Consider the following 16,130-nt stretch of genomic DNA (forward strand, 5'->3'; position numbering starts at 1 on the left):
TTCCTTCCATGATGGAAGCAATCCACTATAATCCACCTGCCACCAGGTAGCTTGCTGATGACCCCACAGAGTTGTGGCATATCAGGGGCTTAGTGTTGGTCTCTGTTGTTGGCGGATTGGGCGCTCAGCAGTGTCAGTCGCCAAGTTGGCCTTGGTGGGTAGAAGTCCACTTTGCTGAGCCCATGCATAACCTCCATCCCTGCCATGGCGACTTGTCTTATTGAGCCCATAGGTGATGACGGGGGCAGTGGGGAAAGGCTAACTCAGTTTGTTCAACGTGCATATTTGCTGCTGCTTAAACTCCTTTACTATCCCTTTCACTTGTTTCTTAAGTCCTTCCTTCAGTGGCATCTGTTTTTACTTTGTATTCTTTTCCTGGGCCATTTTATCAGCTGCCTTCTTAGAGCTAGTGACTTTCTTTATCACAGACTGTTCTTCAAAGATATATTGAGCATCAGTTCAGTGTCACGTGCTCTTTTATTTGTTTGTTTTTGTTTTTTAGGGGAGTAACTAGGTTTCTTTATTTATTAATGGAAGTACCAGGGATTGAACCCAGGACCTTGTGCATGCTAAGCACGTGCTCTACCACTGAGCTATATCCTCCCTATCAGGTGCTCTTTTAGATGCTGGGATTACAGACAATGATCTCTGCCCTCACAGAACTGATGTAGTTTATTTTTTTTTAATTATTTTTTAGAAAGTTGTAAATAGTAAAATAATAAGTAAATTATTTAATATGCTAGGAAGTATCAAATGCTAATAAAGAAAAGAAAAGATAAGGTAGGGTAAGAGGGACTGAGAATGCTGGGGGGTGGGTATGGTCACTTCGCATTGTCAGGATGGACCCAGTTGCGTGGCCAGGATGGACTTCATTGAGAAGGTGAGTTATGAGCAAGTAATAAAAGGTAGTGGGGTGGTTAGCCATGACGAAATCTGAGGAACAGTGTTCTTGTGCTGCTGTGTTCAAGGACCAGCAGGGAGACCTGTCTGGAGCAGAGTGAGCGAGGTGAGGAAGGGAGGTTAGGAGAGGAAGTTAGTGAGGTCGTGGAGGACAGATCATGTAAAGACAGATTAGGAAGGCCACTGAAGGACTTCTGCTGTTACTCTGAAAGGGGGCGCCATTCAAGATTTTGAACAGAAGGTCAGCATGATCTGAGCTGTATTTCCAGAAGACAAGTGCAAACTGGAGAATGGAATGTAAGAAGGGAGAGTATTAAGACTCTCACAGGAATCCAGGCAAGAGATGATGGTGGTTTAGATCCAGGGTGGTAGCAATGAAGATGTTTAGATTTGGACTATCTTTTAGCAAATCTGGCATAATCTCCTAATAGATTAGAGATGGCTATTAGAGAGCTTCCAGCGAAGAGGAGAAAACAGCAAAGAAACAGAGAAAGAATGATCAGTGAAATAGGAAACCCAAGAAAATACAGGGGCCTGGAAGGCAGGTAGAGGAAGTGTGTCCAGCCCCAGAGAATGCCATTGGCCTCAAATATTCCAATAAATAAAGTAAGATAAGGTCTGAGAATTGATCACTGATTAAGCAATGATGACTTCCACATTGCTGAATCAATTTTAGCATGTCTAAAAGTCATCATCTTCTTCCCAAATGTTACTTTTTTGGTTTGGAATAACTTGTCTATTTGCCAAGCATTAGAGTCCTTGTATCTCTGACTTCAAATTCTGTGTGTTTTCAAGTATTCCAGGGAAGGAGAATCAATCCAAAAAGGCTGGTAAAACTATTAAGGATAATGTTGCAAAATTCTTTTAAGTTGTACCAAGCAGCTTGAGTTTTATTCTATAACTGATTGAAGGTTACAGGTAACACGATAAGGTTGATATTTAGAAAGATAATTCTGGGTCAGAAATGCCTCTAGAAAGAAAAAGACCATTTGATATAAACAAGAAAAGTCCCTTGAACTTAGGAATTTTCAGGGTCAGTGCTACATTCACATTTTCTGCTTGTCATTTCCCGTGACTATTCAGTACTGCAAGTTAAAGAGTGGTCTTTCTATTTACTTACTTAATGTTTAAACTATATTTATAATGATATTTTCATTTGTCTTTCATTTTAAAATAGGGATAAAGTCTTTCCAAATATTAAACAGAACTGCTGTTTCAGCACTGATTTTAATGTTTGGATGACACTAGTTCAGGTTTTAGGGTTCTTCATCCTTTGAGATTACTAGGAACATTTCTAAAGTCTTTTTCCATCAGATTTTTTCTGTGTGACCTAAAAAACATTGAATACTTTGTTCAAAAATGTTTAGTTAGAAATCTAAACAGCTGTTTTATGACTTTGTTGGGATATAGATCTAATTATATACAATTTCCACAGGTATCTTCTCTTAATGGATCTTCAAGATAGAAATGAGAAGCTCTTTTATAGAGTGCTACTGTCTGACATCGAGAAATTCATGCCTATTGTCTATACCCCCACGGTGGGTCTGGCATGTCAGCAATACAGCTTAGCCTTTCGGAAGCCAAGGTATGTAAACTTTTATTTTAAATACAACTTGTGTCTTTATTTATTTCTTTGCAAGAGTTTTGTAATTTAAAAATTATCGAGTGGAACTGAAGTTTGGAAAAATCTAAATCAAACTTCATTTAAAAGAATATTAAGTATAAAAATATATATAACATTAAAAAACAGTATTTTCTTGATTTAAGATCGTGGGAAGATACTTTTTTATAAACCAATTTAGGTTTCCTTTTACAGACATTAAATGAACTTTTTTTGGTAATAGGTCATAATTTTCTAAATTCAGTGTTGGCATTAACACTGGCTCTTTTGTTTTCTTTTAAGTGAAATTATGATCACCTTTGAAGAGATGTGAAATATAATATACAGTTTTTCTAATTCATAGCTTTACTTTTTTCATTTTATTACTTTAATACATTTTATAACTTTAATACAATTTTCTAAAACTCTACCTTTATTTATTGTATTACTTTAAATACTTTTAGAACAAGGAACAATTGAAGTAAATAAATACTAATGCTTTTCAGCAACAGCAAAAGCTCAAGTTGAACATATTTGTGCTACTTACGGTTTTGTATGTAAAGATAAAAAAGAGTGTTTATTAGTTTATACCACAAATATAAAAGCTTATTGAAAGTGCTGTCATTGAAAGGGGTATTTCAGAGGTAATGTCTGAAAGTTAGATTGAATATGTAGGTTTCACGAAGATACATTGCTGTAGTGATAATATTTAGCACACTGCCACAGTACCTTTTGTATAATGATATTAGCCACATTATCCCTTGTATAAAGAGAAGAATTAGATAAATATTTGTAGATGGTTGGTTAAATTACATTAATAGCACAGATCTATGTTGCATTTATATATTTATACAATTATAAATAATTTATATGTTAACAATGAATGAATTTTTTTCCTAGAGAAGTAAGAGTTAGAATTTAGCTAGTAATTATATTGTGATGAATAATTCTGTTTTGGGTATTATAAGTATATTCATTTTTAATCATACAAATTATACATATTCATTACTGAAAAAATGAGGAAATATGAATATACGTAGTAGGAAGAAATATTTTAAAAATGCCTAATGTCATCATGCCAAAAAACCTGATACATACAAATACATACTGTTTTCCTTATAGAAAGGATTATACTATTTAAATTATTTTTTACCTGTTTCTCTGAGTGACATTAACATCTGTCCATGTCTATAAAACGTATTTCTACATAAACAGAGACTCTTAATAAAAGCATTAGTGTATAAAACTTAGCTGTTTTAAAATGTAATTTAAGTATATTTATTGAAATTCTAACTTTTCTATGAGATACTGAGAAATGCTAACAGCTGTAAGAAATGTACAAGAACTTAGCTCCAAGTATTTGGGTTGAAGTTTACGTAGAAATCTCAATATCAACAATTACTTTTTGAACACCTACTATGTACTAGATGGTTTTCTAAGGCCATAAGATACATGGTATATATATAAATTCAGGAGCAGAAGAGACAGGCAGGTGAATAAAAAATAAGTAAGTTGTCTAGAATGTTGGAAGGTAACAAGTATTATGAAGAAAGAAAGAACAGAGCAAGAAAAGGGGCATACGGAGTGCCACTTGCTTTGTGGGAGGGGCAGTAGCAATTTTAAATGGAGTGGACATTGTAAGTATCATTGGAAGATGTCATTGGAGGAATGAGAAGGGGAGTCATGTACATTCAAGGGGAAATGTACCAGGCAGGAGGAATAGTCACTGCCAAGGCCCGCAGCGGGAACACGCCTGGAGACCAGGAGGGGCACAGAGACAGGGTAGCTGGAGTGGAGTGGGAGAGGGGAGGGTTGTCGGTGAGGTCACAGATGGACGGTAAAAGGGAGGATGCAGAACCTATAGTTTCCTGTGGGCTATTTTAAAGAACATTGGCTTTTATTGTTAGTTAAATGGGTAGAAGAATCGGGTAACCTGGTTAGCAGGCTATTACAGGAAGCCCAGTTAGTGAGAATGGTGGCTCAGATTAGGAGGAAAACAATGAATTAGGGTAAGAGTTCAGTTTCTGGATCAAGTCTCGAGGAGTTCCTGTTGAATTGGAGGCTTCCTGGAGCAGTAGTGAGAAGTATGAGTAGATTGCCTGCTTTCACTTACTGGTTTTGCCACTTGTTTTAGTCTCGAATAAATTAGTTAACCTTTCTGTGCTTCAGCTCCCTCCCCTGTAACGTGGGAATAATACTACAGCCCAACATCCTTTATCCACATTTTTTTATATATATATCTTTTATTGACATATAGTCAGTTTGTAGTGTTGTGTCAATTTCTGGTGTACAGCATAATGCTTCCATCGTACATGAACATATGTATATTCGTTTTTATATTCTTCACCATAAGTTATTACAAGATATTGAGTATAGTTCCCTGTACTATACAGAATAAATTTGTTATTTATCTATTTTATTTATATTAGTATCTGCAGTGAACTCCCAGTTCATCCCTTCCCACACCATTCCCCGCCGGTAACCACAAATTTGTTTTCAATGTCTGTGAGTCTGTTTCTATTTTATAAATAAGTTCATTTGTCTTTTTTTTTTAAGATTCCACATATAAGTGATATCATATAGTATTTTTCTTTCTCTTTCTGGCTTGTTTCACTTAGGATGACAATCTCAGGTCCATCTATGTTGCTACAAGTGGCATTATTTTATTCTTTTTTTCTGACTGAGTAGTATTCCATTGTATAAATATACCATAGCTTCTTTTTTTTTTTTCAAATTGGCCACCTTTCTTTTTTTTTTAACTTTTTTTTATTGATTTATAATCATTTTACAATGTTGTGTCAAATTCCAGTGTAGAGTACAATTTTTCAGTTACACATGAACATACACATTCATTGTCACATTTCTTTTTTCGCTATGAGCTACCACAAAATCTTGTATATATTTCCCTGTGCTATACAGTATAATCTTGTTTATCTATTCTACATTTTGAAATCCCAGTCTATCCCTTCCCACCTCACGCCCCCTTGGCAACCGCAAGTTTGAATTCTGTGTCTATGAGTCTGTTTCTGTTTTGTATTTGTTTTTTTTTTGTTTGTTTTGTTTTTTAGATTCCACATATGAGCGATCTCATATGGTATTTTTCTCTTTCTGGCTAACTTCACTTAGAATGACATTCTCCAGGAGCATCCACGTTGCTGCAGATGGTGTTATGTTGTCATACTGATGGTGGGAATTCAGTTTGGTACAGCCACTGTGGAAAACAGTATGGAGATTCCTCAAAAGACTAGGAATAGACTTACCATATGACCCAGGAATCCTGCTCCTGGGCATATATCTAGAAGGAGCCCTACTTCAGAATGACACCTGCACCCCAGTGTTCATAGCAGCACTATTTACAATAGCCAAGACATGGAAACAGCCTAAATGTCCATCAACAGATGACTGGATACAGAAGATGTGGTATACTTATACAATGGAATACTATTCAGCCATAAATACCATAGCTTCTTTATCCAGTCATCTGTCGATAGACGTTTAGTTGTTTTTATTGTACAGTGTTGTGTTAGTTTCAGGTCAAGAAGAGAGTAATTTGACATTTAAATATATTATAAAGTGATCACCACAATAAGTCTAGTAACCATCTGTCCCCGTATAAAGTTATTGCAATATTATTGATCATTTCTCTTATGCTGTATATTACGTCCCTGGGACTTATTTATTTTATGACTGGAAGGTTGTATCTCTTAATTCCCTTCACCTATTTTGCCCAGCCTCCCGCCTCGCTCACCTCTAATAACCACCTGTTTATTTTCTGTATCTATGAGTCTGTTTTCATTTGGTTTTTCAGATTCCAGATATAAATGAGATCATACGGTATTTGTCTATCTCTGACTTACTCACTTAGCATAATACCCTACATCCATCCGTGTTGTTCCAAATGGCAAGATTTCATCCCTTTTTATGAGTGATAACCTATTGTATATATGTATATATATTTATATATATATACATATATGTGTATATATTCATATATATACACACATCACATTTTCTTTACCCATCATCTATCAGTGGACACTTGGGTTGCTTCCATATCTTGGCTGTTGTAAATAATGCTGCGGTGAACATAGGAGTGCATATATCTTTTTGAATTAGTGTTTTTGTTTTCTTCAGGTATATATCTGAAAGTGAAGTTGCTGGATTGTATGGTAGTTCTATTTTTAATTTTTTGAGGAACTTCCATACTATTTTTCATGGTGACTGCACAATTTACATTCCTACCAACAGTGCATGAGGGTTCCCTTTTCTCCATATCCTCCTCAACACTTGTTGTTTGTTGTCTTTTTGATGATAACCATTCCTATAGATGAGGTGGTATCTCATTGTGGTTTTTTTTAAATGAAGTATAGTCAGCTTACAATGTTATGTCAATTTCTGGTGCACAGCACAATAGTTTAGTCATACATACATATACATACATATATTCATTTTCATTATAGGTTCCTACAAGATATTGAATATAGTTCCTTGTGCTATGCAGTATAAACTTGTTGTTTATTTTATATATAGTACTTAGTATCTGCAAATCTTGAACTCCCAATTTATCTCTTCCCACCCCTCCCCACCCTGTAACCTGTAACTATGTCTGTGAGTCTATTTCTGTTTTGTAAATAAATTCGTTTGTCTTTTTTTTTAAGATTCCACATAAAAGTGATATCATATGATACTTTTTTCTCTTTCTGACTTCCTTCACTTGGAATGACGATCTCCAAAGTCACACCAAAGATTTTGGTGTGAGTCCATGTTGCTACAAATGGCATTATTTTATTATTTTTTTATGACTGAGTAGTATTCCATTGTATAAATATACCACAACTCCTTTATCAAGTCATCTGTCAGTGGGCATTTAGTGTTTCCATGTCTTGGCTACTGTAAATAGTGCTGCTGTGAACACTGGGGTGCATGTATCTTTTCAAATTAAAGTTCCCTCTGGATATATGCCCAGGAGTAGGATTGCTGAGGTATCACCTCAAGCCAGTCAGAATGACCATCATTAAGAAGTCCACAAATGGTAAATGCTGGAGAGGGTATGGAGAAAAGGGAACCCTTCTACACTGTTGGTGGGAATGTAGTTTGGTATAGCCATTATGGAAAACAGTACAGAGATTCCTCAAAAAACTAAAATAGACTTACCATATGATCATTGTGGTTTTGATTTGTATTTCTCTGATGATTAGTGATGTTGAGCATCTTTTTATGTGCCTGTTGCCATCTGTATGTCTTCTTTGGAAAAATGTCTATTGAGATCCTTTGCCCAGTTTTTAATTGGATTGTTTGTTTTTTTGATATTGAGTTGCATGAGTTTTTAATATATTTCAGATATTAATCCATTATTGGATATATCATTTGCAAATATATTGGGTGATTTTCATTCTGTCTGTCTTCCAGATTGCTGTTTCATTCTTATGTATCATCTAATCTACTGTAATCCTCATAGTGTATCTTTTGTTCTGTTGTATTCTTCAGCTCTGATTGGTTCATTTTTATATTTTTTAACTCTTTGTTGAAATTCTCACTGTGTTCATCCATTCTTCTCCTGAGTTGGTGAGCATCTTTGTGATCATTACTTTGAACTCTTTTGTAGATTTATTGCTTATCTTTGTTTCATTTAGTTCTTTTTCTGAGGTTTTGTCTTGTTCTTACAGTTGGAACATATTCCTCTGTCTCCTTATTTTGCCTAATTCGTTGTTTATTTCTGTGTATTAGGTAGGTCTGCTATGCCTCCTAATCCTGGAGAAGTGGTCTTATGTAGGAGACATACTATGGGGCCCAGCAGCGCACTCCCTTCTGATCACCAGAGCTGTATGGTGCCCCCTGTGTGGGCTGTGTGTGCCCTTTTGTTGTGGTGGGGCTGACTACTGTGGGCATGCTGGTAGGTGGGGCTGGCCCTTGGCCCAGCTGACTGCAAGGCCCTGCCCTGTGTGGTTTCTGTGGGTGCACTGGTGGGTGGGGCAGGGCCCTGGAGTTCATAGGCTTGAGGGAGAATTCCAAGATGGTGCTTGCCAGCACCTGTATCAACACAGTACAGTGAGATCCCCAAAATGACTGTTGCCAGCATCTCCAACCACACGGGGATTCCCAGCTGTCACCTGCCTCTCTGGAACGCTCTCCAATATCAACAAGTGGGTTTCACCTAGGCGCCTTTCAGATTGCTGCCTCTATGCTGGGACTCAGCTTATGAGTCTGTGATTCTCCTTCAAGAGAAGAGTCTCTGTTTCTAATATTGCTCCTGCTCTCCCAAATGTAAAGCCCGCTGGTTTCCAAGCCAGATGCTGTGGGGCCTCATCTTCCTGGTGCAGGATCCCCAGGCTGCAGAGCACAGTGTGGTGCTCAGATCTCTCACTCCTCCGGGACGACCTCTGCAGCTGTGGTAGCCCTCCTGTTTGTGGGTCACCAGCTTGGGCATGTGGGTCCCAAGTAGACTTATGTCTTCTACCCATCTCATTGTGGCTCCTTCTTTGTCTATCTTTAGTTATGGAAAGTCTTTTCTGCTAGTTTCTAGGTTGTTCTTGTGGATAGCTGCTCTTAAGTAGTTGTGATTTTGGTGTGAGTCCATGGCAGGGGGTGAGTTCAGGGTCATCCTACTCCACCATTTTGATCCCACCCTCCTTAATTCTTTAGTAGAATAATTCTCACAGCTTCTTCCATGAGTATTTAAAAAAAAAAAAAGAAAGAAACCTGTCTGAAAATGTGTTATGTGGCATGTATTTAGATACTGTATTTAGAAAGGAAGTTGTGATTGTATTTGAATAACGATGGGTCTTTCAGGCATCAGTTAACATATAGCAGTTTTTTTTAAGCCAAAATTTACAGATGTCTCTTCAGTCCTCCCTGCTGCAACAGTACATATTCTAAGACGTTTAGAAACTAAACAGGAGGATTACACCTCTTATTATATTTACTTTGTGGGCTTGGTGGTAGCAATTAGGAACATAATTAGTGAAAGTTAAGGGTTAATAGTACAAGTACTGAGCTTAATACAGTTGCAAACAGACATATCTTTTGATCTTATACTTCTTAATTTATCTTAATGGCATGATACTTTTCTGTGGCTAGATAGTTATTTTTCATTTTGAGTATGGCATTAAAATCTGGCTCGGTGTCCAAAAATGAATTCTTATATGAATAACTCTACTTCTAACATTCTTAAGGTATGATGCTGGAATATTCATTTGTGGGGTTTGTGTGGAATTTCTTTTCTCTTTGGCATAGTACTTTGTGTGAGTTTTTCAAGATGTCATGGATAATGATTTTTAAGAATGTTGTTGAGTTTGCTTAGATTATCTTATTCCCGTAACATTCAGTTCTTGCAGAATTTTCAGGATTTGGTAGGGTATATGTCAACACATCTAACTGTGGCTAATTTGTAGACAGAGTTGTGATTTTGGGAAGCTGAAGACAGTTCTTTATGTTTTTGCTCAATGCTGATCCTACTGTGTTACTTAAATTACTTGTGTTCTGTGAAACTTTCTTTAAGAAAAGTTTTGTGCAAATTGATACTGCAGACATATGTAAAGAACAGCTAAAGCAGATTTAGGTAATTTCTTTGGAAATATTTCTAACTGCTGTATTTTACACTGCATTTTTTTCCAAGAATCATCTCCCTCTCCTATGAGTTCTTATTGGCTACATATCATTTCACTATGCCTTTAGCAGTTAATCATGTTCCTACTTTGAATATTTCAAATGTTCTATCCAAGTACTCTTGGTCTCTTTTCTTTTTAAATTCAATTTATTTCAGTTTTTAAATTGAGGTATACTTGACATATAACATATTAGTTCTGGGTATATAACCTAATGATTCGCTACTTATATGTACTGTGAAATGATCACCACAATAAGTCTAGTTAGCATCGGTCACCATGCATAGTTACAAATATTTTTTCTTGTGATGAGAACTATTAAAATCTACTCTTAGCAACTTTCAAATATGTCATACTGTTATCACATAGTATTGTATATAGTGATGCTTTATAGTTAATAATACTATTATCAACTACAGTCACCATGCTGTTTATTACATCCCACGACTTATTTTATAACTGGAAGTTTGTAACTTTTGACCTTCTTCATCCACTTCTCCCATTCCCCAAACCCCCCACCTCTGGCAGCCAACAATCTATTCTATCTACAGGTTCTTTTTTTTTTTTTTTAACCCCTCTTGGTTTCTTTTGTTGGCATTTTACTTTCATTTAGTCCCAACTAGATTGCACACATCTAAAGATTTATTCCTGTATTTCCCATGCTGTTTAAGCTTCATGTCTGGTTGGTGCTGGATTAATGTGTGTTGTTTGCTACCTAGTAGAGATAGTAACTTAATATTACTCTGTTCATTCACTCACAAAGAAAAATTTGAAGTATTGATATGTTCTTTATTTCTCCTACTGTTTTAAGCATATTGTTCTAATAGGTAAATTCTCGTATATAATAAATCTGAAAGAAATTAGCTTCATTCCAAGGAATCAAGCAGTGAAGAAGTAAAATTTTGGTGAAATATAAACAAGTTTAAACACATATACTCCTTTCAACTACTCATCTTTATGCAGTACATCACTGATAATTATTTTGGCAAAAAGGAGGAGCTAATACAGCAGTTTGTCGGTGATAGTTTTTAAAAAAAGAGTTTCCAAAGTTTGATCCTACTGATACCAATTGGTTTGCCAAAAATTAGGTGAAAAAAAGCATTCAGTGCTCAAATTAATTGGAGAAAACCTGAATTAACTAAAATTAAACAGATTCTTTACTGTAAGATTTCTCAGAATAACACCTGTTTTGCAAGGTGTTTTGAATGGCAAGATTAGATTCAATATAGATAACATACCTACCATAATCTGGGCACAAGGTAGCTTTTCCCGAAGAGTGGTTATTACAGCTAGTTTTATTATAGCTTCTGGATTTCTTGAAAATGGATGATGGTGTTACTCACCGAGCTTCAACAGAATAGAATGTGTTTGTAAGAGAGATGGATAGTTCTTTTCAGGACATGCTGAGTTTTAAATGTCTCTCGGACGTCCAAAGTTGGGGAGTGGTGTCTAATAGGCAGTTAAATGTATGGACGTGGAACTTTGTAGATAATATTTTTAAAGATCCTAGTATTTTAACTCACACATTATATACACTACATAAATGGTACCTATTTTGAATTTTGACATTGACTAAGATTATTAGCAAGCTAATTGTCAAAGAAAGCAATCAATAAGATATTTTCTTTTTTTTAGTTTATTTTTTCCTAGAAAATTCTTAGAGAAATGCTTAAAAGGAAATACTAAGATGAACCAAAACAAAAACCTGAAATAATTTTTCTATATTTATTGTTCATTTGTATACCTATTTCCTTTGGAATTCCAAAAAAGAATTTGAAGTACAGCATTTGTTATTTGAATTGTGAAGAGTAAGCTTTCTTTTTTAACCTCATGTATAATTTCATATGAGGATGTATACCTAGTAATACAGAAACAGTCATAACCATGACCGCAGTTAGACTGTGACTATAAATGGAGTTTGTTTACTCATAACGGAAACATGTAGTTTCTGCTGATAGGCCAAAAGTTCAGCAAATTATGTAGTCTTATAGGGTGAGGGTATCCGTTTTAATTGATATTTGGTTTGTGAAATAGCAGTAAGAAAAGAAGCTTCAAAGGAATAAATATAAAAAGAAGCCTTCCCAAAGCTAATACTTTTTTAACCCAAGAATGCTCTCATTATATGCTGCAGCTTATAACTATCAAATTAATTGTTAATAGAATGAACACTTTCATATTGTATCGTTTCATAAACGTTCTCATTTTAAATCTACCCAGTTTTCTTAAACATAATCAATTTTTATGATGTGCTATGTAGGTTTATGATGGCAATTTTACTTTATCAAGCTGTAAGTACTTTAATAACTCATTAATCAGTTATACATAAGGAGAGTGTAAGTTGCTTATGGAAAAGAAATAGGGTTATATGGTTTCTCAGGCAGTTTTAAAAGCGGAAATTAAATGTTTAACCCCACAAGGCTGTGGTATTTTTAATAGTTTTATCTAGTTATCCGTCGTGATCCATTGTGATGTAAACTATCAGGTGGTTCAGTGCCCAGAGGTTAACAGACATCTCTCGCCCTCCTAGGTCATGTCACTCTCAGAGCTGTGGAAGTTTCTGGGAAGGGGTTAGCAAAGGGTCCACACCTCTAAGTGGTCTTGGATACAGATCTGCCCAAGTGGACCAGGACTGTTCTTGATTGGACTTGGCTTTCTTCGGTTAAGCCACTTTAGAATCTTTAGAAATATTTAGGAGACTTTTGAAAACCAGAGAATGTTTTTGGCTTACAGCCCTGGTTCAGTTTGTAATTTTCATTTTTTATTGTGTTAGAATTTTCTGTTTCTACATTTTCATTATATTAGAATCTCTAGAAATTCAGATGGTTGATATTTAAGGGAGCAGCTAATTTTTTAAATGTGTCTAGAAAAGTGATCATTTGAATGTCAGTTATTAATAAGCCTTTTACCCTTTGCCTACAGTAATAAGCCTTTGATTTTTGACTTACGCTTATTCAAAAATATTCTTTCCTTCATTTGTTTCATTTCCCTTGAAATAGGTGTAATACATCTACCCTGTTTTAAAGTATGAGAAGCAGCACTACATGGTATAATTTTTTTTCAAAGATACTATAAGACAAGTTAGATAAAATATCTCGGCTAGGTCAGGTCTCTTATTACCTCAGTTGATTATTTTAGAGATAATTATTTGCAAAAAGTGGATTTTCATTATAATGGAGATTTAGATGATGGTGATTTCTTGAACTACTAATTAGTTCACATTAACTATTTTTTTTCTGAGCAGACTAAATGTCGTATTTATGAGAGTGTATATGCAATTTGTGCTGAATAGAACTGAGGTAGGGTAGCCTGTATCTTAAGTACTGGAAATTCAGCGTGCCCAGAGGTGGTTTAAAATACCAAACTATCTTCTTTCCTAAGTATTTCCTTAATTAGGAAAAATTTGGAGAATGGAAAAAATGTAGGCATGATTCAAACATTATTTTTTCCCATCAGGATCTAAGGATTGTCTAAATGCATGCATAGACGTATAAATCTCTTTTGCAAGGCATTGAAACTTTTACTGTAAAAGACCTTTAAGAAGTGTAAAGTAACAGTTCATCGAGTCTCCATATACAGCTAGAGACTTTTAAGTGTGGAGAACTTGAATGGAAATTTAAGTTTAGGATCCAAAAATAACTTTACTGTAATCTGTGTGGTACACCCAGGTGTTTTGATTTAAGTTTACACACAGCATATGGAAAATTACAAAAAATTACTAAGTTTTATCTCAGGTAGTATTTCTGAAAATACATTAATTTGGGTGTTGTTACATATTTTTAGAAGGATTATAAACTCCAGTTTTCACTAAAAGTAAGGAATTCTTTTAACAAGGAGGCAATAAGTAGCCCTTTACATTGCATAGCCTAGATCACATCTGGAATATTGTGTTTATTTTTGGATGCTGTATTTTTGAAAGGTCATTGGCAAACTGAGATGATTCCAGAGAAGAGTGACCAAACCAGTGACAGTTCTTGAAAAGTTATTATATGAGAAAGAGTTGGGGGAAATAGAAGTGTGTAGATGAAAAGAAAAGACTTGAAAGGGAAGTAAGTTTAACTAAGTCATGAGTTATTTGGAAGATTTTCATGTGAAAAAAGAGTGTACCTGCCTAGAATCGCCTCACAATGTAGAACTGAAATCAGTAGGTAGAAATTATTACAGGGATGTAGACTTAACTTCAATGTAAAGGAAACTTTTCTGATAGTTTATCTGACTTTGGGATAGACTTTCCTTATTCTCCATCACTGGAAACATTTGTGTGGTTTGGATAATCACTGGTCATACACATTATGAGTGACATTCTCACATTGGGTGTGATTGTGCACTTATAACTAGAAAATTCTGTGAATTTTTAAAAGAGCAGCCTGTACAAGGTGTATAGCGTCAGATATTTGGAACATCTTACAAGTAACTCACACATCATTTCAAATAACCCTGCTTTCTGATTCAGAAAGTTTTTAGTAACAGCTTTAAATCACCATCTCAGGGTTTATTAAAAATAATACGTTTTCATATAAGATGGATTTTAAACAGATTTCAAGTGATGTGATGACTCATCTCATCAAAATTCCTACTCCCTCCCCTAGACAGACACACAGGCACAGGTCAGTCCGCACAGCTGTATCCTGCTTGTAATGTTTCGGTTTCCTCATTTCTCCAGTTTGAGTGGATAAAAAGTTTAATGTTGGCATTTTCTCATTTGAGGTAATTACATTCTTCTGATCTAATTTTAAAATTTTTTGTAGTTTTTTTCAGACTATTTGTTTTTCTATGTATACTTTTAAACTGTTGTATATTTTTATGTGTTTTCTATGCCTTTGTTACAATTTTAGTTAGTGGAGGAATTATTAGGAAGAATCTCCCCTGAGGCAATGCTTCTACCCACCAATGCCCCCCTCCCCTAATCAGTAGTTGAGGGGAAATAGCCATGTTAGAGTTTGTTTTCATTATTCTTTCCAAAATTTCCTACATGCTTCTTAGGTATGCTTCTGAAAATGCAAAGATCTGTTTTCATCAGTTTTAATCTGTATTTAATGTTGTCTAAGAATTATTTTATAACCTTTAAACATGTTGGATATTTTATACCTAGGTTATTTTATAGTATAAATTTTAACTCTTTAAAGTTATAATTGAAGTTGTCAATTTTAGCTCCATACTATATATTTTATAGTACATTATATTCACTGTAGTAAAATTTATAAAATATTTGATAGAATTCCAAATTAAGTCATTATCTACTTAAAATAAGTCATGAAAGTGATTGAATTTCATTTCTTTCTAAGCAAAGAAAATGTTCATTTATGAATATAAATTCTAGTCTTATTAGAATTGTCTGGTGGCTGAATGAATGACATTTATAATTTGGAAGGTATCATTTTACACATTTTACAAAAACAGTTCTGCTTTGTGAAATAAAACATTTTCATTATGTAATGAGGTAATTTATTTTAAAAGCTGAAAATGTGTAAGTATATTATTTCCCTAATGGAAGAAGTTAATTTTTATGGACAGTGTGCCAAATAAATGCCATGTGTTTGATGGATTCAGTGTTACCTTAGGATTTTTTCCAGCATTTTCTACCATGGAAAGTACTTTGGATTTTAACTATCAGAACATCTATTAATTTGTGCTTAATTAATTGATATACTCATACTAGTTTTAAAATGAGTAAATAAAGAAGAGCTTAGTTAAAATTGCTTTTATGTACATTTTCAGTTCACACTTATTTGGAAACAGTGATTGATACACAGTATATGGAGATGGAGTCATTAACACTTGGTAGTTGTTGGTTTTTAAAATCTATTTATTTTATAGTTGAAAACAATCATCCAAGGAAACTCAGTATCACGTAGGTTGTAAATACCAGCATTGGGACTTGAATTCATTTTTCTACCTTGTAGTCCTCTGTGTTAGGGTTTTCCAGAAAAAGAGGACCAATAATGTATGCGTGTGTAGAGAAAGATTTATTTTAAGGGTTTGGCCCACACAATTGTGGAGGCTGGCCAGTCCAGAATCTGTAGGGGAGC

General features: G+C 34.8%; 1 protein-coding gene across 1 annotated transcript in view; it reads left to right on the forward strand.

Moving 5' to 3' along the window:
• ME1 (malic enzyme 1) overlaps nt 1-16,130 on the forward strand; it is a 169,837-nt gene that overhangs the window by 29,652 nt on the left and 124,055 nt on the right. The window contains exon 3 of the mRNA XM_031455990.2: nt 2,336-2,485. Within this exon, the coding sequence (XP_031311850.2) occupies nt 2,336-2,485 (150 nt within the window). The remainder of the gene's footprint in view (nt 1-2,335; nt 2,486-16,130) is intronic.

The sequence above is a fragment of the Camelus dromedarius genome, chromosome 6, assembly GCF_036321535.1.
Source record: "Camelus dromedarius isolate mCamDro1 chromosome 6, mCamDro1.pat, whole genome shotgun sequence".
Classification (NCBI taxonomy): Eukaryota; Metazoa; Chordata; class Mammalia; order Artiodactyla; family Camelidae; genus Camelus; species Camelus dromedarius.